Below are 26170 nucleotides of genomic sequence, written 5' to 3' on the forward strand. Positions count from 1 at the left end.
ATTACAAAAAAACCCAAAACAAACAGGCAAGCAAATCAATCAAGCAGAGATGCAAAATTGCAAATAATATTGGCAAAACCAGAAATTGGCACAAAATGATAAACAAACAAACAAAACACGATGTTCAAACTCAAGTGAAACTTTAAATTATAGGCACTAGTTTCATAACACCCACCACACCATTTACCAGAACAGCTTCCCTAACACTGGCACACCTTTCGATTTGTTTTTATAGCACAAGAGGTAAAAGCCAGGAAAACTTATTCAACTTGTTCTCAAGACATTGTTCCATATTCTTTTCATGGCATGAATGATAGACACAGACAGAAATCTGTTGAGGGAATTTAATGGACCACATCAAAGTTTTCTCGATTTAACTGGCTGAATGGGTGATCGGGGACATAATATGTTATTGAGTTCAGGTTTCTTTGTTTCTGATATAACTCAGACCTGATGTCAAGCTGTTCTTAAACTGACCAATCTTAGCACTTCAATGGAAAAGTATAATCTTGGCAAAATGTGGTACAAGTCAGAAATGAGGCTTTGGCCGAGGTGTTATCAATCACCCGGGTTTCTCACAAGCTCTGATTTGACACTTTGAAAACAATAAAAGGCTTTGGAGACTTAGCTTGCAGTTGAGGTTTAAAAATGTACATTTTTAACAATTGTAATCTTAAAAGAAAATACTGATATGGATGTTTGGACATATGTTTTTCTTTAAATAATTTGAATAAATAATTTCCAAAACAAACTTGTGCATACATTCTGGCTGATTTTACAAGAGGAGAAGATTCTTAAACGTCATACCCACACAGAGGTGCTTTCACTGTTGCAAGACATCAACAACTCTCTAACATTACGGGACATTTCACCTGCACAGCATCATCATAGAGATCGCTCACCAACATCTGTTAAACACAGAGCATAAAGAGAGAAATGCGTGGAAACATTTCAACCTGAGGGAGGTGGAAAAAGGAACAAGGAAGAGGAGTGGGAGGAAAGCTGGGTAATGAAGTGATATAGACTGTCTGACAGATGATTGCAGTCAAACCAAGGCAGGTGATGTGTCCTCTGCTGGCTGAGCTGGAGTCGGGCTGGTTTCTTTGGCATTTTCTGGGCTGTCTGTCTGCACTATATGCCTGACGCCTCCAGAGCCAGACCCCACAGAGGAACACGATGGGGGGTCCTCTTTGACGCGATGTGGACACTGTCCTCTCCTTTTTCAAATTCTGGATTGTATATATTTTGGGACATAGTCTCTCTCTTTCTTTCTTCACTGAAAAATGTATCTAGGTAGATAAAGTGCCATATTGTAATGTCTGCCTCCTTGTGTTGATAGTTTGACTGGAGAGCCCCCTGCTGGCCCAATTCAGTAACAACCTTCTCTCCAGTTGTCACCTGCACCGCTGCCATATGTCCGAGGAACAGGAAGAGATCTGAGGAGATGAGAAAGGGCATATTCAGGGGAATATGTTGGTTAAATTTTGTCTACAGCAATATAGACTAATTATCCAAGTGCAAGATGTATACACCAATATTTTACACCGTATAACTAATAATTGTTTCTTCAAATTCTTACATATTTAAAAACAAATATAATTTTTGAAAATGGTTAACCAGAATCTTTGACACTTTTGTTTGACCATTGTATATGTTCATGGATTTATTCTACTCAAATGAAAGATTATATACATTGAATTAAACTAATAGTAATATCAAAAAATGCATTGTGAACTTGTTGATTCTATACGGTAAATTTTACACATGTAAATGCAAAATAACAAAAGTTGCTCACAATTTCACTGGATTTCATGTGAATTTATAGAATATATTAAGACTCTCAAACATAAACACTAAACGCTAAACTCCTTGAAGAAGTGTAACACATTAAAAAAAAAAAAAAAAAAAAAAAAACAATATTGAAGTTAATTTATCCCAATTCTATATTTATTTATTTAAGGAAATATTTAACCTCCCAAATGACCATTATCATCATCAATACTCACCCCCTGATATGCAGAATTTGTGAGAAAGACTTTTTTGTTGCATATCTCCAGTAAATGAATTATGAATTTATAAGAATCCACATTTAACAACAGCAAAATTACATCAAAACATGTGTTAACAAACTCAAACAAAAGTTGTGCAGTATTATCCAAGTCTCATTTATCCTGCTGTGTGTATATATATTCAGTATTTGCCATACAGACAGTCCTTTTCCACAGGGAACTGAATTAAAAGTGAAACTTGTGTATTCTATCTTTGAAGCCAGACTCCATTGACAAAAATTAATTTTACTTTACAGCAGGTGCTGCTCTACCACTGCCTTGATCTGTAGATTGTTTGCGTTATTGTGTGACTTTGGTGAATCCGAACTCATCTTTTAAAACACCAAAGTCAGCTACATGAATGGCCTTTCAGTTTGGTGGCATACCTGTGGGAGTTGTTATCTCAGACTCAGCTCTGCCACAACACAACCACACTGCTCCACCTTGTGTTAAGATATATCATAACAAAAAAAAAAAATCATTTGTCATAGAATAGCATGTCATACAAAACTTTCATATAAATGTCATAGTCTAGTAAGTCATGAAAAAATCATTTTAAAAGTCATAGTTAGAAGTCATAAAATAATAAAAAATAAGTCTTAGTATAGTATTTCATAAAAACGAGTGTCAAAAAGTCGCAGTATAGTATGTTATTAAAATTTTTATTAAAAAGTCATACTATAGTATGTCATTAAAAATTTCATTTTAAAAAGTCATAGTACATGTCATGAAATAATTCATTAAAAGTCATAGTATAGTATGTCATGCAAAGTAATTTAAAAGTCAGGATAGTATGTGATTTAAAGCTATAGTGTATAACTTCTACAGGTCCGTAAATGTCCGTTTCACCCAAGCCACTACTAGAGGAGATGACACAATGCTGATTAAGCCAATCGGCTCCTCTAACATCTCGCGGTATTTTTCAATATATATCATTTTTAGTTTGCGTGTCGACCGGCGACATTCCCGCGCTGGCGCAGAGAAAATGCTTCCTCACAACAAGAAGGGAGGGGGAGGAAGAGCGGAGAGTGTCATAGCAAGAGGTAGAGCTCAGGTAGAAAGAGAAAGCAACATGGCGGAGAAGCGGCCGAGACACGGTTCAGAAGTGGATCCTACCACAAAGAAAAAGCCTGGATGTTCAGCTGAAGGTCTATTAGCAAAGAAGGAAAGTGACCGACGGAGAAGGCAAACAAGGATTTGTACTGGCGTCACTTTTCCTCGGTGGAGAGCCCTGAAGGAAGAAATTGGGCTGAGGGCAGACACGGATGTTGCCTTGCTGCTGTTGGATAAGTAAGTGACTTGGTTTATAATTATATTATGAGTAGTATGTGTTGCTGTTACATGTACTGGACCTAGTACTTTATTATTTTCTTGGAAATGGTGCTATGAACGTAACGTAATGTTAGCAGCCTGGTGTTCGCCACGGTGTGTAGCATTGTGTACATGGTGTGAAGCGAGTGTTACTCTGTTTACACGGTGTGTGGCGACAGGCGAGTATTACCCTGTGTACAGTGTGTGGTGACTGGCGAGTGTTACTCTGTGTACACAGTGTGTGGCGAGTGTTACTCTGTGTACATGGAAGTGCCGCCGGCTTATTAGTTGTAATAACGCATTATCCGCTGGGAGGCGACAGAAGTTACACACTATAGCTTTAACAAATCATTAAAAAGTCGTAGTAGAGTATGTCATAAAAAAAGTCATTAAAAAGTTATAGTATGTCATTAAAAATTGTATTAAAGAAAAGTCAGTTTAGTATGTAATTCATTTAAAAGTCATCCAAGTTGGTCTTCAGAAAATTCATCAAAAAGTTCTATTATGGTATGTCATGAAAAATGTCATTAAGTCATAGTATAGTATGTCATCAAAATTTCCATTCAAAACAAGTCATAGTATACTGTGTTGTAATTTTTTTAATTAAAATATTCATAGTATGTTATAAAAACATTAATAAAAAGTCATAGTATAGCATGTCATCAAGATTTTCATTAAAAAAAAGTCATAGTATAGTATGTTATTAAAAAAATAATTTAAAAAAGTCATAATCTAGTATTTCATAGAAAGTCATTAAAAAGTCATAGGTATGTATTTAAAATTTAATTTAAAAAGTCATAGTATCGTATGTCATAAAAAAGTCTCATAAGTCATAGTATAGTTTGTCATTAAAAAATTATTTAAAAAAGTCAAAGTATATTATAACAAAAAAGTCATTAAACAATCATAGTATAGTGTGTCATCAAAAATTTCAATAACAGCGTCATAGTATAGTATGTCGTTAAGAATTTCATTTAAAAACTCAGTATAGTAGGTCATCAAGAATTTCATTAAAAAAGTCAGTATAGTGCTTCATTAAAAAAAAAAAAGTCATTAAAAAGTCATTGGTGTGTCATTTAAAATGTCATTTAACAAAGTCAAAGCATAGTATGTCATTAAAAAAGTCTTTGAAAAGTCATCGTATAGTATGTCATTAAAAAGTCATGGTATAATATGATGTTGAAAATTTCACTGAAAAGTCATAATGTCTTCAAACAAGTCATTAAATTATCAGTATAATATGTCCCTAAAAAAGCCAGTATAGTATGTCATAAAAGTCATTAAAAAGTTATAGTTTACTATGTCATTAAAAAAATCATTAAAAAATACAGTATACTATCTCATTAAAAAAAGTCATAGTACTGTATGGCATTCAAAGTTTTGGCAAGGTAAAAATCACTGTTATCGTCAGTGGAGTCCGGCTCTGAAGAGAGCATAGATAAGTTTAACTATAGGAGTTCAGTTCTCCAAGGAAAGGGCTGTTTGTTTGGAAAATACTGAACATACGACTGGATAAGTGAGACTTGGATTACACTGCATGAGCTGTGTGAGAGTTTGTTCGATATAGTTTTGCTGTTGCTAAAAACAGACCCTATGATTTCAGTTAATTAAGAATTTTCTTTGTTTTTATATTCATCATTAACCAGAGTTATGTGAGAAAAACAAAGTGTCCTTCCTGAATTTATGTTTCTCTACCATTACATTGAGTCCATGTCTGAAATATTTGTATATTTGGATTTTTTTTTTCTCAATAAAGGTTAAAAGAAAAAGAAATGCAAGATGGTGTCAAGTTGTTTCGTCTGTTGCGTACATACCTGCGCACAGGCTGGGCCAATTTGCTGCGAGGCAGAGGGATCCCCCCTCCTGCAGAAGCACTGGGACGGGGCAGGCCACTGCGAGGAGGAGCCAGGGAGCGTGTGGGGGTGGAGGTGGCAGAACCGGGGTTAGACGTAGCCTTTACTGGTTGCCTCAAAGCCAGTGGGGAGGGGGTGGCTGGAGTTCGCAGCTTACTGGGAGAGGGGACTGAGGACAGGCAGAGCAGAAATATAGTCAGATAGAACTGGATTATGTTATACAGTCTTTATATGCTTTCATAGGTTTCAGTCTGTCAGTAGTTTAACAATGAAGTAATGATCACAATGGTGTGAGATAGATATGATTCACATTCAGTATAGCAAAAAATATCTATCAAACATATGTAGATCTTTCTCAACCACATCCATCACAAATGAAGTCAAACCTGTTATAATGCGAGTTTAGACTACAAAATAAACTCTATTAAAAACATTTAAAAAAAGAACATAAAAGCTAATCTACTCATCTTATTGATGTGTTGACAGAATGAGGTGACACACACATACTGCACTAGTGAAAACCAGAAGCACATAATATAGCACGACATCAATACAACCATGGCGTGGAACCACAATCACAATATTCAAAAAAGGTGGAAACCCTCAGTGAATACTCACTGAAATCACCTTCTTCTCCAAAGCAACAGGAGAGTGGGACTAGACAAAGACGAAGACAACAGAGACAGGCCTTAATTCAGAGCTGGGAGGAAGGTGCTGAGGGTGGGCTTCAATGTGGTGTCTCTCACTGCCTGTTTGTTCTCTTAAACTGTGACGTGACATGGACCCCTGACCAATATGAGCAACAATCCTACTCCTAACCTGTGAAGTGTGAAGAGCCCCACAGGTGTAGCAGTGCATAGTGATGGGACAGCAACGGAGTCAGGAGTGTGCTGAGGGACACTCTGTTTGTGCACGTGTAACGTAGCCTTTGGTGAGTCAGTAACACCTCAATGAGTCTACTGAAGTAGATGTGATGCTAAATTACACAATATATTAAGGATACCTGGCATCAGGCACCATTTCAAAACTCATATTCTAATATATAAGTATATGCTCAGTTGCAAGTTTATTAGGTACACCTGGATAAAAGTGATACAGTCTAATACCTGGCATGACCGGGCCTGCAGTAAATCACAAGTTAATGAAAGTTATAATGTTCCAGTTTTGTTCAACCTGTTTTTAAGAGGTGCTGATTCAACTTAATAATCATTTTGGAGGCTGTAGTTTGTAAGGCTGTTGAGCTATATATACAGAGGAGACAGGGTATGAAATTAACAAAATATTTTGGGGGCAATTTTGGCCCCCACGGTCTAAAAAACGGGGGCATTTTCAAAATGTTTGGGGGCCATCAAAAAATTGTAATTATGTTCTAACAATAAGCACATGAAAAGCAAAACCAACTAAGATAGTGTCTTCACTCTTCAGTAGAAACCACTATAAATGAAATAAATAATGGGTTACATAAAGTTATGGTTGCAAAATATCACTCAGGTTTCCTATAATTCAACCAGTTTAAATGTGATGATTTAACCATTAATCCACTGATAGCAGTACTAATGTTTCACCACATTACAGTTACTTTTACTGTTAAAAAGGCCAAATTACTATAAATTCCTTAGATGCAATCCTGGAAATAAGTTAATTTAAAATTTAACATTCATTCTACCTTAATTTTTCATTAATTTGTCATTGTGTAGACACAGATCACTCAAGAAATGGTTAATTTATACTTATGGTACAGCAAAGCCCCCTCCCCTTCTCTGTCAGATTACTCTCACGTAATCAGTGCAATCTCGTTGATTATGTCTGGAAAATGAGTTGTAGACGTGACGGTAAATTAATTTAATGAAAATAAAATGATACTTAAAACTTGGGGGCAATTTTGTCCCCTGGAACATGGCTTTTGGGGGCATTCTTGGATAAATTGCGGGCCAAATGGCCTGTGGCCCTTGCTAATTTCTGCCACTAAGAGGAGTGTGTCTATTATTAAGGCTACCCTCACTGATATAAATGGGGCGGACAAAATAATAGAGATACGTCAGCTAAGGCTGGGTGATATGGAGAAAATCAAATATCACAATAGTTTTGACCAGTAGTAGCTCAGTCCATAGGGACTTGGGTTGGGAACCGGAGGGTCGCCTGTTCAAGTCCCCGTCCGGACCAAATATGGAGCGTGGACTGGTGGCTGGAGAGGTGCCAGTTCACCTCCTGGGCACTGCTGAGGTGCCCTTGAGCAAGGCACCTAACCCCCCAACTGCTCGTGGCACCTGTCCATGGCAGCCCCCTCACTCTGACATCTCTCCACTTCGTGCATGTATAGGTCCTGTTTGTGCATGTGTGTGTATATGGACCTGTGTGTTAATGACAACAGAGTGAAAAAATGTAATTTCCCCTCAGAGGTATATAAAATTTTTAAAAATTAATTAATTAAATCAAATCTCGATTTATATATTGTTGGGTTAACTATTGACGCTTTCACTTAATACCTACACAATGAGATTTTTGATATACAATCACCAGTAAAGTGGATATAATGACTAAGTGTTTAAAGGCAAATAAACAGCTAGAATAGTCAGGTAAGTGCAAAAAATTATATTACTGAAGCCTTTAAAACCAGCAGAGGACAACACTTAGGATATCCAAAATCTAAGATGATATCTAGTCTCACATCACTATTTCAATATAATATCAATGTATTGCCCAGCCCTACTCAGTACAGTTCAACATCACCACAAACTGCAGCTCCCTTAAATGATGATACAGTTCAATTATTACAAAACACTTTCAACAAAACCTGAACGTTCAAGTCTTAATTAAGGTAGAATTTAGTGTAGGACTGCTTAGACTGCATTAGTTGTAGCTAGGTGTACCTAATAAACTGGCAGCTGTATAAAATATAAACATTTTAAACAAAAATGTGATACAGCAAAAATATATAAACATGACAAAATATTTATGTTGATCACTTTTGAGAAGGTTTTCAAATTAGAGACATCTAATTTGGGGATGAAATATTTAATATATTCTGCTAGTACAGAATATTATGTATAATGTGGTCACCCTTCAGTAATAAATTCTGCCATTGTCACTGCTAGGACTAAAAAATCAAACCAAAGGCACGCACATCTCACCGTGGGAGGGCAGGTGCTGAGCTGATAGTCATAGATGAAAAAATGGTGAATGACTCGCAACACTGCAGGACTCTTTGCAGAAAAAAATATAATTTATTTATTGCACCGTGACGTACGTTTCGAGCTGCGTGCTCTTCGTCAGACCAGACTGCTAGGACTATCACAGACAACCAATTTATTTGCCTCTTAATACAGATTGTTTATAGGAAAATGTTGGTTTTTAAAGTTACCAACTTTTTATTATATGTTGCTTTTTTTACTGTTTTTTTTACCCCTTTTCTGCTGTAACAGTGTAAGTTTCCTCACTTTTGGAATAATAAAGAATTATCTGATTTTATTTTCTCGTCTGGCAAATAAGCACCACATATCACTGCATGACACGGCTGTCCAGATGACTAACAATGAAAAGCAGTTTATAAGGTTGAAAAACTTTTTCACTTCATGTGTTTTTTGCACTTCATGTACACAGATATGTAATGAAGACAACATGAATGTCTCAGTGTAAGCTATTTGTTAATGATGCAAGGAAAGCAGGAAGGGCAAAGATCTTGGTGTAATTGAAGTTAAGCTCAAGGCACAAACACATGAATGGCACTTTTCTATTGAAGTAATGTGACTGTCAACCATGGACCAGCAACAGCACAGAATCACTGTTTTGACACTCTGAGCCGATATGAATGGTTTTAGATTTTTACAGCAACATGTCAACACAATCCTCGTGAATTAGCTTTGACCTTTAAAGGTCCAGTGTGTAGGATTTAGGGGACTCCGTTGGCAGAGAAAGAATATAAAATAATAAGTATGTTTTCTTTAGTGTATAATCACCTGAAATAAGTATCATCATGTTTTTGTTACCTTAGATTGAGCCATTTATACCTACATAGGCAGCAGGTCCTCGTCCACAGAAGTCGCCATACTGTACCACCATTTTTTTTTTTGCAGAGGCCCAGAACAGACAAACCAAACACTGGCTCTAGATAGGGCCATTAAGGTTTTCACATTGGCCTATCCGCGATAACACAAACTGCATCGGAAAAACACTGATTTTCAATATGAAACGGCCTCATTCGGTGTTTTCACATGTTTATAATAACAGTCTGTTTGCTTTGGAGAGGAGGAGACCACTGTGGATAATTTGGTTCCCGATTAAAAACCTCCTGAAAGTCTGGATCTGAAGTTGTCAGAGAAAAAAGGAGAGCACACATGAGTAGGTGCTGAGCGAGTGGACTATCTGCAACGAGCCGAACAGCGTTGGAGAAACACTGATTTGTAACGTGAAACTGTTTTATTCAGTGTTTTGGCTGCTTTTAGTAACCTGGTCTGTTTGTCTTGGAGAGAAGGACACCTCTGTGGATAATTTGGCTCCAAGTAAAAACCTCCTGAACAATGAACACTGAGGGAATCCTAACCAGAAGTTCACGTTTGGTTGCATTCTGCAATCCTCACCACTAGATACCGCTAAATCCTCCACACTGCTCCTTTAAACTGTGAACGTTAACTCCTTTTAGTATGATGGCATACTCGTAGGAGTTAGAAACTCAAGCTCAACTCTGCCAACAACCACCCTGCTCCACTTCTTTCTTTTTTCCTCACAAAGAAAGCAACAAAAACAGAGGCTAAACCTGCACACAGATCAAAGCTGGCAACTAGTGCATTAACGCATCTTCTTCAAATCCATTTCAGCTCCATAGAACATAGCCTTTTCACCATATACACTCTATGTGCATCAGCAGTCTATGCCTTAAGTACACAGGCAACTTTAATATGTCATAAACTGTGCAAATGACTGTGAGTGAGATCAATTTCACAGCCTCCAGCTGATTTACGAACAGGCCGTTACCTCTCAGGGCAGTAGGACTTTGGAGGTGCTGTTTAGGTTTCGGGGAGGAGCGAGAAGGGGTCGAGTATCTCGGGAGTTGAGCTGCTGCTGGAAAAAAGGGAAATTTCAGCATGGGAGTCAGACTTCACTCTGCCTGAGTATCACAGCATTACTGGAGAAATAAAAAGGGTGCCGTTGAGGCAATGAAGGCTGTGGAAGCCTGCGATGCAACTTGAGGCCACTAGGGGGCTCTACAGTCAAACATCCACAGGCAGCAGACAGAGCAAAGTGCCAGTGCCATCGTCAGGTTTAACAGCCAATCAACCAGTCTCAGCACAAACAGAGAAATTGAGGCTGGTTTTGGTTACACATGCTTTACAGTGAAGAAGTCAGTGAAAGAGGCAGAGATGGAAGTGTCTCACATGCCCAGTGCAGCCAAAGCTCAGATAGAAAAACTCATCATCAGGATATTAAACCTGACAGCTGAAGAATTACATCTGTTTTGGATGAAGTATACAAACAAAAAATTAAGAAAGATTCCGCCGTAAATTTCAAATATCAGCTTTAACATATGAAAAGTCCAAAGGCTCAAGCCACACGAACACCCTGCCCCTCAGGAGGCTGGTTAGGACAGGATAAAGGCAGTCGCTACACGTTTAACCAGCTGAAACCTGCTCTTTGACCCCTGTCCTCTCTGTCCCTAGGAAGAGAAGGATTACCGTTTCTGGATTAAGGACAACACCATTATCTTTATCTCCCATTACAGGATTACATCAAATGGATAGTCTTAATCCGAAGAGGTGGGATTCTCAAGCTCTCAAAGAACATAAAACCCTTGGACACAAATGTAAAACAATGATAGTGTCGCTGATACCAAGAGTCGCTCCAGATTCTCAGTGTTGCTGGCGCCATGCTCTAATTCTGAAGGATGAGTGCGTTTCTTTGAAGTGAAAGTTATGCCAGGGTGATAAGAGGAAGGAGGCGTGTGAATAAAAGATATTACAACTGAAAATGATCAAAGACAAAGAGGATCCCCAAACGCCAAAGCCATGGCACTACAAAGCAGCACAGTCCTTGTAGTGTAGGTGCAGCCAGAAGGATTAACAGAATTCCCACTCGCACAATGACTAACAAGAGATTACACAGCCTGTCGTGTTTCTGAGTGTTCAGTGTACTTGGAGAGCAAAACAAATATTAATATAATGTCAGCTGACAACACAGTGATAACAACAATGAATGTGACAATCTGAGTCTGGAAGCTACTGAAATCTAAAGATTAATTTATAACTTTGAAGGGTTTCTGTGTTTTGCAGTAAAACGGATTCAAATACAAATATGACAGGTTTTTGTATGTGTCTGTCACAATACTCACTAGCAGACTGGTTCTGGTGTCGAGGAGAGCCACCGTTTGGCACTTGCAGGTTGGACTCACAGCTGCGGCTGTTCTTGACGGGCTCTGGGGCCTGGGCTGTCGCTGCTGAGGAGCGTGTGAGGTTGGGAAGACTACGACGCAGCTTTTCTACAACAGCAACAATAGTAGAGAGTTAGATCAGGCAAAATAATAATTTCCTGAATCACATATTGAACAGCTTATGTCCAGCACTTCCTGAACCTCTGCTGGCTCTGTTTACCTTCATTCTTCACCACATTGGTCTGCAAGTCGTGCCCGTGGCCCTGCAGCGAGTGGCGAGGCTGCTGCAGGCGGCTAATGATGGGCTGAGGCGAGCCACGGCTGTGGCTGTATTCGATAGAGCGGGCAGGGGAGCGAGAGCGGGGCGAATTCCTAGGTGAGGCGCGGGGAGAGTGTCGAGGGGAGGGGCTGAAGCGGTTGGAGGGCAGGTGGAAGGCCGGGTGCACCGCCTCTTCTTCATCCTCCAAACTGTGTGCATCCAGCTCCTGGTCACTGAAGGTGCTGCGCCGCAATGAGTGGCAGGACGAACCTGAGCTCCGCCTTGATGCTGTTGCAGCGTAATCTTGTCTCAAACCTGACAAACATGCATACACTCAGTTACAACACCCTATAAACAAAGTGGTATGGTCACAGAAAACTACTGGAGATGACAGTGGTGCAGGTACATACTCTCTTCCTGCATGCGTGCCAGTATCTGGACATCAGTGACATCATTGAGTTTGTAGGTATTTGAGGAGCCCACTGAGTCCTCATCCATTTCTGAGGTGCTCAGTTCACTGTCCACTGATGACTGCGGGCTCACAGCTGGAGGATTCCTCTCTGCTGTTGCATTTCGCTGGTGTGCTGGCAAGAAAACCATTTGGGAACACTTTAGTGACACATACCCAACAACAGATACTCTGTAATTGTTAGGGGCCAAGTCTACCAAAGAGATTTTTTCCCTGGGGCCAGTATATTTTTTAAATTCTTTGTGATAGGAATGCCACATATTTACGCTGCGCTACAAACACTACCAGCATGATGAGATGCAGGGTGTGAATTCTGCTCTGAATGCTGCTGGTTGGGTTTTTTTCCCTGAGCGCTGAGAATTGAAAAATGTTAAACTGTGGATAAAAACACTGCGCTCGTCACAGTCACTTCATACGTTCAGTCACAGTGGAGGAGGGACACATACCATGAAGACAACCATCACATCTTACATGCACAAGTGCTGAATAACAACAACAGAGGAAAATCTGTTAATATACTAATATTTATATAAGATATTTATATATGTTTCCTCTCATGAACCCACACAGATCATCAGGTCTGTCCTTTCTCCCTGCGTGCTTCAGCCTTACTCTCATCCAAAACAAGTACTCTACCTTGTACTGACAAGTTTACTTCCGCAGATTTTCTGTATCATAGCAACCAGATGCAACCAAAGTGCTCTCAAGGGCTTCCAGCTGGGCGTTTGCGGAGGAGCGCCTGGCATTGTCAGCAGGGAAAACGGGGCCTTAGTGAACTACAAAGAGACACATACCTGCATTCCCGGGCATTAGTTGCTGTCTGACAATGGGCACTCTGCTGGGGGTTGAGGAGGGGGAGTTGAAGCCACTGCTGTACGGGCTGTTGGCTGCGTTTGTGCTATATGGGCTTCCATAGCCCTGCTGGTTGTAGGGGCTTCCATACAGGCTCCTGCGCTTGTTGGCTGCAAACAGAACCAAAACATCAGTCAGTAGATGCTCACTCTTTGACATTACTCTGCATTAGGGCAGACAAAATAATGTTATGTAGTCTGAAGATCCACAACCAAAACTTTGCACAAAGAAATTTAGAAGATTACTAAGATAAACCAAGTCATTGTTGGCTTTGAACAGAAAACGCGACAAAGAAATGTTAGTGGTGAACACACCAAAATCAAGCAATACATTGTAACCTCTTAATTTGATCAGTACTTGTCTATTCATTCCGTTGCAGCAATGCTGAATCATTGCATATATGTCTGAAATGTCACATAATTTCTTTGTTCATGCTGCTATACCTCTACTTTATCACAGATTAGTGCAATTTTGTTTCCGATAACAGTGAGTTAAAACTATCAGCAAAAGGTAAAAATGTATGGCTGTCCCCAAAATAGTGATTCTTTATGAACATCTGGGGCCATATGCATCAATGATGTGTATGCACAAAAACCATGTGTACGCCTTTTCCCGCACATAAACTGGTATTTATAAAGGAGGAATGTGTTGTGAGAATGTGTGCACTTCACGCATTCTTTAGACCAAGTCTATGCATGGTTTTAGCTGAGACAGCTGTGAGTAATAAGGACATTAATATTAACTGAGAGACTCTGTCAAATGTCAATCAAAGACACAAATATAAAGTTAATTTCAAATTAATTATGAGAGATGAATTTCATCATTATTTCTATTTACATTCATCTCCCTGTTAGTGATTGTTTAATGTTTTCCTGTGAAGTACTTTGTAAAGCCAGTTTCAACATAAGCATTCTGAATGAATCATTGATGATCCTGATGATTGAGATTTTACCATGATGATGCTCTGCAGAAATATGAATTAGTGGTACGAACAAACTGCCACTGCTGCGCCTAATGACAGCAGCTCTGGTTGGAGAACCTCGCTGATGCTACACAGTGGGTGACACGGCACTCTCTTTTATTTCTCATTGACAGGTCTAATAAATGTTGGAAGTGCACAAGTATCAATATGCAAATGTATGTTTAAGGGCATTTCTATTATGGCGAACAGTGGGTGTGGAAATGACGCTTGTAAACGTGCCCATCGCCACAACAATCGAGATTTATAAAACAGAATCAGGCTTATGCATGGCTTTATAAATCTGATAAAAAGAATGCCTTTGTGCGTACACACAGTTTTAGTCGTGAGTCAGCACAGAGTTTTATGCATTTGGCCCCTGGAAAATACCAGCCTACAAAATGTCAGTGGTAGCAGATGGGTGAAATGTAGAGGTCAAGATGCTTCGTTTTTGGGGAGGAACCAAGTTCTGAAAACTTAACCGCCACTGTTTCATGTGCCCAGTGTGTTAACATACTACATCTATACACTGTGACCCATAAAACACCCAGACAAAGGCTATTGCCCATTCCAGTATTTACAACGCCAGCAGTGTCTGCTCATAGCCGGCACCTTTATGAAAGCTCTACAGTGTGCTGGCAGTCTGGTCGAGTCTCTTCAACCATATGCTGAGTATGGGCCTGATAGAGAGTTCCTACATCATCAGGCGGGGAGACACACTTAACAATGCATGGCATTCAATAAAGACGCACAAAGAACAATGCGATTCTCTGTGAAATCCAACGAAGCAGCAGTCAAAGGCTCCAGTCTACAGAGTCCCTGGTCTCAGTCATGAGATCAGACTCTGCACAGGCTGTTGTGCACTGGGATAGGTTGGTGGTTTGAATGGTTGATGTCTCTGAGCCTATTTAGACTAACATTTAACACACATTTTAGGGTGATCCGATTACAAGGGGACAGCGCTACATACATATCTAAACAACCACCAAGACTCATTGTGATCCGATCACTTTAACCACTGACTGAGGTGGTCTGGGATGCATTTGACTACATATCTTTTGTAGTGTCAACACTTATACATCCCGGGGCGTCTGTGGCTTAGTGGTAGAGCAGGCGCCCCATGTACAAGGCTGTTGTCGCAGCAGCCCGGGTTCAACTCCAGCCTGTGGCCCTTTGCTACATGTCACTCCCTCTCTCTCTCTCCCCCTTTCACACTTGCCTGTCCTATCCATTAAAGGCTAAAAATGCCCCAAAAAAATATCTAAAAAAAACCAAAAACACTTATACATCCCGATGTGTCCCAAACAAGGACTACGTTATCAAAACAGGACTTGGTGGTTGTTTTGGTGCGGTAAAAGCTTTATAACTCAAAAGTCAAATTGGACAAAATGTTGCGTGACCATCCAAGGTTTTGCTCTATGGAAAGAGGTCTTGAATCCTGCAGACAGTAATATCTCCAGCTGTACTGACATGACTAGCAAGCATGCTACAGAGCAGCTAGCAAAAGTGTGGACATAATAACTCAGCATGGGGCAGTAACAAAATCTGAACACAAATGGTCAGCTGGAGACGCAAAATAAGCAGAGGTGTGAACAGCGAGGTGTCTCGGCTGTCCACTTGTGTTCGGATCACAGAAATGCATGTTAAGACTAGGTCTAAACAAGCTCTCTGAGTCCACTTGTTTATCCATCCCTCTGTTTCTTTCTTTCTCTGACTGGATGTGTTTACACAGCTGGGTGGTGACTGAAGGGGAAGCCTTTTAAGATCAGCTGCCTCCTCTTTCCAATCGCTCCTTCCACTTTCTCCCTCTCCTCCTGCTCTGCACTCTGTCCTGCTGCATTATTTAGGAAATACCATCATGTCCACTCTGCTGCCATCCACACGGATCAGCTGTTGAGGAATGTCAACAACACTGCAACATGTAGGTCTGTATGCTATGCACTTAAAAAAAAGATACCCAATGTTTTCCATTTGAGAAAGAGAGGTCAACAGATTAATACAGTCCACCTGGTGAAACTAACCCCCAATATCAAGAGTCAAGATTAAACTGTGCCTGTCAAGCTCCACTGTGTACTCTCAAACATAACGACATGCCTGTGAGTGCTTACAAACATGAATCATCCCTTGTGTCTGTGCACTATGGAGGTAAAGGAGTCACACTTGCTATGATTAAGAAAATATTTCCCTTGACATTAAACAGTCTAAACTGGCTCAGACTTTGGAGGTCATTAGATGACAACGTGTCCTATCACAACAACTTGAGCGGCACATTGTAACGAAAAAAGACACAGATCAGTCTGAAGGGATCCACAGCCCAGGGACCAACCAAAATAGACTGTCCTCAAATTCTCATGTCCTAAAACAAGAAGTCAGAAGAAGAGAGAAGAACTGCTGTGACAGTTTCGATTTACTGTGATATGAAATTGTATTAGAGGACTTTCCGTCTTGGCATTTCAACTGCGGAAAATTCAGAGCAGTTTCCACGGGCCAAGAAAAAAACCCCCTAAAGGAAGCCAGTACACAACAATATAAAATGAAGGTCTGGAGGGCCTAAATGGTGAAGACGAAATGGAAGACAACACTTGGCACTGAGGTCTACTTGTTATAAAAAAGAGAAGACATTAGGCTTAAAACAGCTGCAGGGAGCTTCAAGAATATCACAAGAAAAGAGCAAACAGAGAAGCTTTTGTAAATAAGAGAGATGAATACCATACAGCAGAAAAAGGTTCAAACTGGCAGAGACACGCAAGAAGGCGGTGAACTAAATGTACAGTACGAGGTCAAAGCTTTTGAGAGTTGGAGAAGAGCAGGTCAGCTATGTAACTGTGGCTGGGACCTCTCTGGTCTTGCATGAGCACTGGATCAACAGTGCAGGACAGCTGTCAAAGCAGCAGAATGAAAAAAAAAACGGTTTAATTGTTCAGCTTAGGCAACATGTGTTCTGACTTCTTACCGGGATGACATGAGTAAAGTAGTGCTGTCTGACTAGTGCAACTCAAAGCCATCTCCTCCCTGCTCTTAGTTATATAACTGAGGCATGTCATCTGGGGATATGATTTAAACAGGGTGTGCACAGAGACAAAAGGCTTGGTCACTACTGACACACTTAAACTAACGTGTTTAAAATATGTGGATGCACTGTAGTGTGTATACTTGCTGATTGAGCTGGTTAGATTGAAACAAACATTTTCAGGTATAAGGAAGTCGTCACTTTGACTCCAATCTTCCACAAGTGAGGTTGAGATGTTTCTTTTTTTCTTTGTAATTCCTTTGACACAAACTCAACCAACTCCATGGCAACAGGGTTTCCATGCTCCTGTTAGAGACCGGGTGTGAAGGAGAGTAGCCGGGAGCCATGAGGGTGTGTCTGTGGTGAGTCTCTTTCACTCACAGACACAAATGCTCTCAGACTGTGCTGCTTAAGATCTGCTTTGTGTGCAGACTTTTTTCTTTCTTTCAAAAATCTTTACGTTCTTGACGTTTATCTGATTTAATTGACATGTCCATCGAATCACAAAACTCCACAGAAAATATGTGTTGCTGGTGTCTTTTAGCAAGCCTTTGTGGAAGTGGTGACAACATCAGTGCCAATTGAGGATAGAGGTGAAGGGAGTGGGGTGGTTGGTATCAGTGACAGGAGGGATATTTTCAGGACCATGGAGGATGACGTTATCCTCCTACCACACCTACAGTGATGAGATCACCACAAATAAGCACACGACCCTAAATCCCACTCAAGTGTCTAGTTATCTATAGTTGGTCAGCTGCAAGACAGATAGCACGCTTTGTTCACTAAGGGTCATCTAAGGCTTTATTTACACAAAGGTTCTGAAGCCTAATTTTTATTATGTTGTGCCTCAGAAATAAGCCTTACCTAAAAGCACAGAAAAAGCCCATAGTAGTCATAACAGAGGGAAAGGAGAAAGAAATTATTATTTCTGTGTTTTGATGAAAGTTGCATTACTGATTCCTTTTTTAAAGAGATTGATCATCAATTAGCCCAAAACAGCCTTTTCCCTCTTTTCTCAGCTTTATCCCTAATCAGACACCCAGTAAACATAACTGATCTTTGAAAAAAGCTGTGCAATTTGGATCCACAAAAGGGCCACAGTCAATCAATTTATCAGCCATTACAAATATACCTTAGTGTCCTTGAATGAGGAGGTCGTTGTGTGTCCAGGTGCCATTCAAGCTCTTGCATAATAGAGCAGAGAAGATCACAACTCTTCCAGTGGACAACCTTCAGCAGCCTATTGCTCAACACGATCCAACTGTCACATGGGCATACCGCTGTCAAAATGGAAATGACCCCTGCTCAGTTTAGCTGCGAGGATTTGAGACCTGCTGTCCTCCTCAGTTAGGGACTACCTATAATTAGTGGCAGTCAAAGGCTCAGAAAACAGACACAGACCAATCAGAGAGGCCCAAACATAAAGTAGACCTGGGTAACATATTAAAGATGAAATCATTGTTTTGTTATGTGTGTTTTATACTGTATACAATGTTGAATTCTCAGTGTAAAGGACAGTGAAACTTAATTAAAACTCCAGTGACATTTATATTTTAAACCTGAACAGCAGCACTACACAGCTCCAACTAAACACTGAGGGGTCCAGATGTCATTCAGACACTGATCAAACTATCAGAGAGTTGATGTGTTTCAGTTATAGCACTAGTTTAACTGCATTCTGGTGCTATAAGATCCTTCAACACAGACCAGTTTAAGATTGTTAGTTCCACCATCTCTATATACCGTCAATTTTTGAGGAGAAAGTGCACTGGAAAAAGGAAAGACTTTGACAGATGTAAATATAAATAAATAAATACTGTACATAGGTCTCACCTAGGTGAGATCATATGGGACAAAATTATAAATATTTTGCAGACCCAGTGGTGAAATATAAATTAAACATCATTTTTAACAAGCACTGCTGCAAAGGAGTAACAAAAGAATAATTCCCCTTTACACTACAAACACTCCAAAAGCCTGATGATGTGCATAGCTTTGAGTGTCTGTCAATCATTTGCTGCACATTCAAGCCTATATCTCAGGAAGGAGACTCCCAAAACATGCACGCATATATTCCTCACAAACCCGCTCAGCTTTCAGTAACTTATAACCACAAGTGGTGATAAATCTCCAAGTCAATGTGCCACTGATTTATTTCTATTAAAATAATCGGTGACTATTTTAGTAGTCAACTAATCGGTTTGAGTCATTTTTCATAGAAAAGTTCTATGAAAGTGCCCCAAAATACTCTTACTGCAGCTTCTTACGTTCAGATATTGGCAGCTTTACACACTCTCCCTTGACAGTGAACTAAAACCCTTTGGCGTGAGTCCAAAACAAGACATTAAATGACGTGATTTTGGGGTTTGGGCGAGACAGACCGACATTTTTCAACATTTTAACACATTTTTCAATGAAACAATTAGTCGACTAATCGAAGAAATAATCAACAGTTTAGTCGACAATGAAAATAATCGTTAGTGGCAGCCCTAGCCTCCACCATTCAGCGATTGACCATACAGGTACACGAGTGCTGTTCCTCTTCCCTTTAGAATAAGGGAAGCTAATCTTCACAATGGAACATTTATGATAGATGATACATCCCTCTGTGCTCTGTTTGTGTGTAGCAGTTATAATAGTAGTTGTAGAAATAAATGGGTAAACATGGAGTAATTTATTGTGTTTTCTTGTGCTACAAAAATCAATAAAAGGAAATAGTAAGATCATTACAGAGGCTCACTGCCATAAATTAAAGCTCTTATATAATTTATTACGATAAGAGGAATCATCACAGCATTTACGGCCCCTGGTTATCAGCCAGCAGGAAGGGACAATTCTGTATTTGTGTACAACCTCTACCTTTGTGGATCAATAATTATTACCCCCACCAAGGAGGTTATAGCTTTGGTTTGGTTTGTTTGACTGATTTTCAGCAGGATTACAGGAAAAACAACTGACCAGATTTTCACGTTACTTGTTTGAAGTGTGTAGCATGAGCCAAGGTAGAACCCATTAAATTTTGGAGTGGATCCAACTCACAAGCTGGATACAGGAATTGTTTTTTCACTGTTGTTAACACTGTGAGATTTGGCATTTTGCCCCAACGGAATAAATGCCATACGTCTTTAAGGTGTAGTGTGTATGATTTGTTGCATCTAGTGATGAGGTTGCAGAACTGAAACTTCTTCCGTATGCTAAGCATGTTGGGGAACTACGGTGGCTGATGCGAGAATGCTAAAACACAAAAATGTGAGCAGCCCTATCTCGAGTGTCACTGCATTCTGAGCTTCTGTAGAACAACATGGTGGACTCTTGGGGGAGGACCTGCTCTGTATTTCGATAAAAACAGCTCATATTAAGTTAACGAAAACAAAATGATTCTTATTTTGATGTGATTATAAAGTAATTAAAACATAATTTTGAATATTATATACTATTTCTGCCAACAGATGTCCCTAAATCCTACACACTGGACCTTTAAAATCCAGTAGATGATAGCAAAGTTCAACAGTAACAAAACAAATATAGAAATAAAATGACTCCATATCACAGTGCACACTGATGCATACCAGTAATCCTCTCAGGCAGCCTGAAGTTGCAAAACTTCACACAGACAGCAGTTGTTATGGAGCACTTGGGGACACTGGTTTCACGGGAGAACCGGTGCAAGAGTAACACCACCACAATGTCAACAATGCTTTTTTCTCAAATTAAGTAGTGGCTATGGAAACATGAATACACATAAATCATGCAAATAATTATACCCTTTCTTACAAATGTGAACCGTCTGCAATTACCTTAACCAGAGTTATTGGTTGTGCTTGCAGTTTTGCACATCACAGAAGGCTGGACGTTTGGCCTTGGTGTAGGTCTGACTCTGCATTTGCCTGATATACAAGAATAATTTACAACTGTCCCGGCAAATTATGTCACCATTTGAGTTCAAATTCTGACAGGGTGTTCAATAACAAACAGCTTTCTAGCAGCTATGGAAAAATCACTGCTCTTTCATTATACTTGCAGTCTTTTACCTGACTACAAGTAGATTCAAAGTGAACTTTAATTGCTTTTATGATTCACATGAAGGGCTCTAATCACTAATGTTATGCGATGAGAAAAATGGAAACTGACAGCAAGAGACTGACGCAGGAGGACTTTCAACAGAGCAACCAACACAAAGAACTCCACTAGTGCTGTTTTGTAGCTCACCTCTACCTTCCAAAGAGAGGGATAAATTAAGTGTATCTCTGAAGTTGTTACTGTTTCTACTACGGCTGCTAAGTTAAGACTACATGTTTCATGTCCACTGCCGTTGTTTACCTGACATGGTGAGGTCCAGTCTGTGGATGAGTGAGCGCTTGGCTGATTCCATCTCAGGACTGGGGTTGTCAAGGGCTTTGCGGCACCACACAATAGGACTCAAGGCTTTTTGCAGGGGACTGTTCACTTTTGCCTCGTACAGCCTGGAAAAATGTGGACAGCATACACAATTGACACTTATATCGCATGTTCACAAAAGCAAAACAAGCAATCGTTACAGAAATATAAACTGTCATCTCTCTTTAACAGTGATCGACTAGGACAGCTCACACCTATCTCGGCTCATATGTGATGTGACCCAGCAGCTCTCAGAGGAAATGAGATCGGGGGGATAACAAGTAATCACAGAATTCCGCAATGTAATTGGCAGATAAGGCGGACAGACAGAAAGCTTTTTTGTGGCTGTGCTTGCCGACTCTAAAAATCACTATTTACTTTTATTCAGATCAATTTCATACTTCAATATTTGAAATCTATTTCTATGTCAATATTTGAAATCTACATAGAGGTGACCTGCAGATACCTTTTAGGCTTGTCAGTATAATTCTCACTCTTACAGTTAACATGTTGCATGTGTTAACTTAGCAAAAAAATGTGGTCGGTCTCTGGGGTCTCCAATAGCAATGAGGACAATGCAACCGTCAGCTCCTGCTGCAGCAAATGTTAAGAATGAACCACTGTCCCTGGCCCAAATTCTTTGGAAAAGTCATTGGGTTCAGTGCATAGTCAGCTGTATTGACTGAGACTATCAAACCCTCCTGATACTGAAGGGAAGACATAAAGGTATAAAATAAGGCTACAGGCTAAATGAATCTACCACTACTTTCCTGTTTGTTGGTTACAGAGGTAATACAATTTGTGTTTGTCCTTAACCACTGAGAAAAAAACAGAAGGGCTTCCACTAGGAAGAGAAATCTGTCAGCAGCTGTCAGCTCTGTTGCAGCCATAGAGGAAGCCTTTTATGATGAAGGCAGAAACATTACAGGCAAAGGAGCACTAGTGCAGAGGAATACAAGCCTGATATCTGGGTCTGCACCTTCTCAACGTTTATCAACACAATGACTATCATTTACATTTGGTGCAGCACATAGTAAATCTCAACTCTCTGACTTCACGCGTCTTGCTCCATACATGAACTCACTGCTCTGACACAATGACATGTGTCATGTCCACATGCAGTTGCTGGGGTGTGACAAGCATCTATTGATAGGCAGAGCACTGTGGGAGCAGGCTGCGTTTTAAATCCAGTCAAATGCTAATTCAGGGATTACAGGAGTCTATGACAAGAGCTGGCGAGAGCTGGGCACTACTGGGTAATCCCAGATATCAATCTGATCCAAAGGGCAGACAAACAGCCAGGGCATAATGAGACTGGCTCTTTGGGCATGAGTGAGCAATGTCTCAAAGTAGTCCGATGTCAAAAGGTTTAGTAGCTGGCACAGGCACACTGCTGCAAGCAACTGAGGGAAGACTTGATGTGCTCTGATGATAAGGAAAATGGGTGGAACAAATAATGTAAACACTTATAACTCTGAAAGAACTTGCATACCGATAAGCAGCATCTATATCCACTCTCTTTATACCATACATGTCATATTCCAGTGGGTTAGTTTCACTGTTCCTTGCCTGCCTGTATTAGGTACATGTTCTCATTTTTTAGGGGCCATTGCTCTTTTTTTTTTTTTTTTTTTTTTTTTAAAACCAATGCACCTACAACTGTTACACAGACGATATATTGCTAAGTGCTGACTGCCAGACCTCTTTCATTGCTCTCAGCTGCTGTGAGCTGGCTTTCCTTTCAACCAACTATGATCTACCTTTGTATTAACTTTAGTAACTGTCATTAAGTTGCATCAGGAGCTACGCCCTGAAGTTGCTTATCATAGCGTCATTATAATAGAAGACGCCAATCAAACAAACCCATCCTAACAGGATGGAGAACAAGGACAGTCTTCTGAGGACGGCACATCATTACCTTCATGTCTAGTCAGTAGCTGATGCCTTACAAATAACTACTCCATTTCTAGACCCTCTGTAAACCCATCTACCAAGTCTCCATGTCTGACATCAGCCGTGTAACACAGACTCTTTTCTGAGTGTAACTCTGCCTCTTTGAGGGATTTCCTTGAGTTGGGATGAGCGGCGAGATTCAGACAGCAGCACAAATCCAATCATACTCTGGAGTTTCAAGGATTACACTTCTAAAGTGTATCTATGCAAAGCCCCCTAACCCTAAAAGCACAGTTACATTACAAACACAATGTATAGGGAGAGGATTAAGAACACGAGTGTGGATGAACATGTAGGCTGATGTAACAGCAGAAAAAACAGATGGAACACTGGCACAGTTTTTGCCCATATTAAATAAGTGCAGACTACTTTGAGTGATGGTGCTCTGTCTGTTTTTTGTCTTTGTCAGCACTGTGCACCTTTTTTGGAGTTGTACGCACTGCTCTTTTTCATCACTGAATAACAGCAGACCAACATGATGTCATCCTTATCCAGGGATGCTATCAATAGCCATTGTTTGTAATCCCCACAAAAACAATGCTCATGAGCAGCTTTCTGACACTGACATCTATTCCTCCATGATGGGATGACAGTCCTATTTCACATCTCTTGCTGTCTCACTTGCTGCGGAGCACTTGTGGCTGTGTGCCAGCTGGTGTGCTGAAGGGAATTCAGAGGAGGAATATAACCATGGCTACCTCTCCCACATGGCTGCTAGGCAGGAAAACAACTTTCAGTTTTTTTTTGACTGTACACACTGATCTCCTGCCACCGCTGCCATGCCAAGCCAAGCCAATCTGCCACACATCATTAACAACAAAACGGTTCAACAGATGATCGGGGACTTCACGGTCCAGACAGCTGAGAGCCTCAGAGGCCTGCTTGATCAGTATCGGGAAAAAATGCCCAAACTCTACGCAAGGTATGAGATAATGGGTAGAGATTTGGCATTGTTTGTATGACAACGCATGTCTAGTATGATAACAGTCCGAGAATGGGCTTGTCATCGCCCACATGACTTGCCAAACAACACCCTTCAGTCAGTGATCCACAATGACACTCCTTCAGCACAGATGACTTCAGATTTCAGGCAAACTACTGAGAAGATGAAGAGGATGTTTATGCCAGACGTTTGTCGTGTTGGCTAACGTGTAGAGCAGCTGTCACCCAGCTCTGAAGACACAGACACGACAGGAAAGGCAAGATACCTCCCAAAGACAACTCACCAGCTGTCCTCGTCTTCGTTTAGACAATCCATGTCTTCGAGGTCTAATATTTCCACTTCGTCTAGGATCGATGTTTCCCCTTCGTCTGAATAAACCCCGATGTCTGAATAACGTGAGTTCATACTCGGCAGAGAGGCGGCAGCCGATGCCCCCTCATAATCATACGCCCTCCTGAAACTGATTCCGTCGTAAGACAGTCTGGGGCTCAAACAGCGGTTATTCTCCAACAGCCCACCGTAGCCTCCCGTTCCGACGAACCCCACCCCAGGGAAGCCGGCCAGACCGGCTGCCATCCCCGCTGTCAGAGACGACGAGTCGTATCCGTCGCTGAGGGGTCTGTGGTTCCCTGACATCGCTCCGGACGAGGACAACATCGTCGACCGACTCCGAAGCTGTTCATTTTGCTGTTCGAGTTTCTTCACCAAGTCCTGGAGCTTCCGCACCTCCAAGTCCGCGTTGATATTTGAGTTGATATCCTCCATAGCGGCTCCTCAGCCCTACGAAAATAGGCGATGGTCTGTGGTGTTTCTAGTCGTTTCTCCGCCGACAGTCTCTTTGTTTCTGTTAACTTCACTGTTCTCTACGTGTTCAAAGAAGACACTTTGGTGTTACACTGACTTAAAAACCTCAACACCGTCATCTTCTCCGGTTAATCGTGGTTGCGGGCAGGGTCGAGGCCATTTTCATAATACTCGTCACCAACTGTGAAAGACCAACAGGCGGCGGCTAACGTACGTCACTTCGTACAGTGTCGGGAGCGAGCACGTAACCAACACCTATTTGCACGTGCACGGATAACTACTCCGGTACAGACGCGTTTATCATTATTTCGCTACGGAAAGGTCGTTTTTACACACGCTTTAAAGTGGAATATGATTATTAAATTCAGCATTTGGGTAATCAAATAATAAAATATAAAATAACTCGACTATTTCTTGACTTGATTATATTTTTAATCTAATAATTTCGTCAATAACTCACAGGAACGCAGTCTTGATTCATTCCTACAAGAAAATATAAAATGAATGGCATGGTGACATAAATGATAAATAACTCAAACGTATCAGTACTATCAAAAAGGGCGAAAGAAATCATTGTATTCTTGTGATTTTGTCACTTTATTCATCTTGATGTAGCAATTTTATTCTATTTTATCTTTTTATTTACTTATATATTTTTCCCCTTTTATCTTGTTTTTGTCTTGTGCTGCTGTGATATTTGAATTTCCCCTCTAGAGGATTCAATAAAGTATATCTTGTCAATGTGTTCAAAGATGTCTTGTAAATTGTATGCCTTGTTTTCTTTTTCTTTATTTTGTGTTGTTTTGTTTGTTTGTTTTTTATTGTTCTTTTTCTTCCTGCTTTGTTGTATTTTAGGAAGCCTTCTGTAACATCTTGGCCAAGGGATTACAGATGAAAAATGGCAATTTGGCTAATTCTGGCATTGTCATACCATGTGTATTTATTAATTTGCACTGTCCCTTCTAATTTAAA

General features: G+C 40.4%; 1 protein-coding gene across 4 annotated transcripts; it reads right to left on the minus strand.

The window, feature by feature from the left end:
- Positions 1–333: 333 nt before the first annotated feature.
- Positions 334–25300, minus strand: slain2 (SLAIN motif family, member 2). 4 transcript variants are annotated; one of them, XM_078168541.1, is made up of 9 exons: positions 24678–25300; positions 21442–21584; positions 13096–13263; positions 12243–12416; positions 11794–12147; positions 11535–11681; positions 5831–5869; positions 5174–5381; positions 1221–1436 (listed from the first exon to the last, which is right to left on the minus strand). In XM_078168541.1, the coding sequence occupies exons 1-9, from the start codon at positions 25157–25159 to the stop codon at positions 1370–1372; spliced, it is 1782 nt and encodes a 593-aa protein (XP_078024667.1). In that variant the 5' UTR covers positions 25160–25300; the 3' UTR covers positions 1221–1369. The 4 variants fall into 4 exon arrangements, with proteins under 4 accessions (XP_078024668.1, XP_078024667.1, XP_078024666.1 ...); XM_078168540.1 differs by lacking the exon at positions 5831–5869 and adding an exon at positions 10184–10267; XM_078168539.1 differs by lacking the exon at positions 5831–5869 and adding an exon at positions 10184–10270.
- Positions 25301–26170: the final 870 nt, after the last annotated feature.

Source organism: Epinephelus lanceolatus, chromosome 6 (genome assembly GCF_041903045.1).
Source record: "Epinephelus lanceolatus isolate andai-2023 chromosome 6, ASM4190304v1, whole genome shotgun sequence".
NCBI lineage: Eukaryota > Metazoa > Chordata > Actinopteri > Perciformes > Serranidae > Epinephelus > Epinephelus lanceolatus.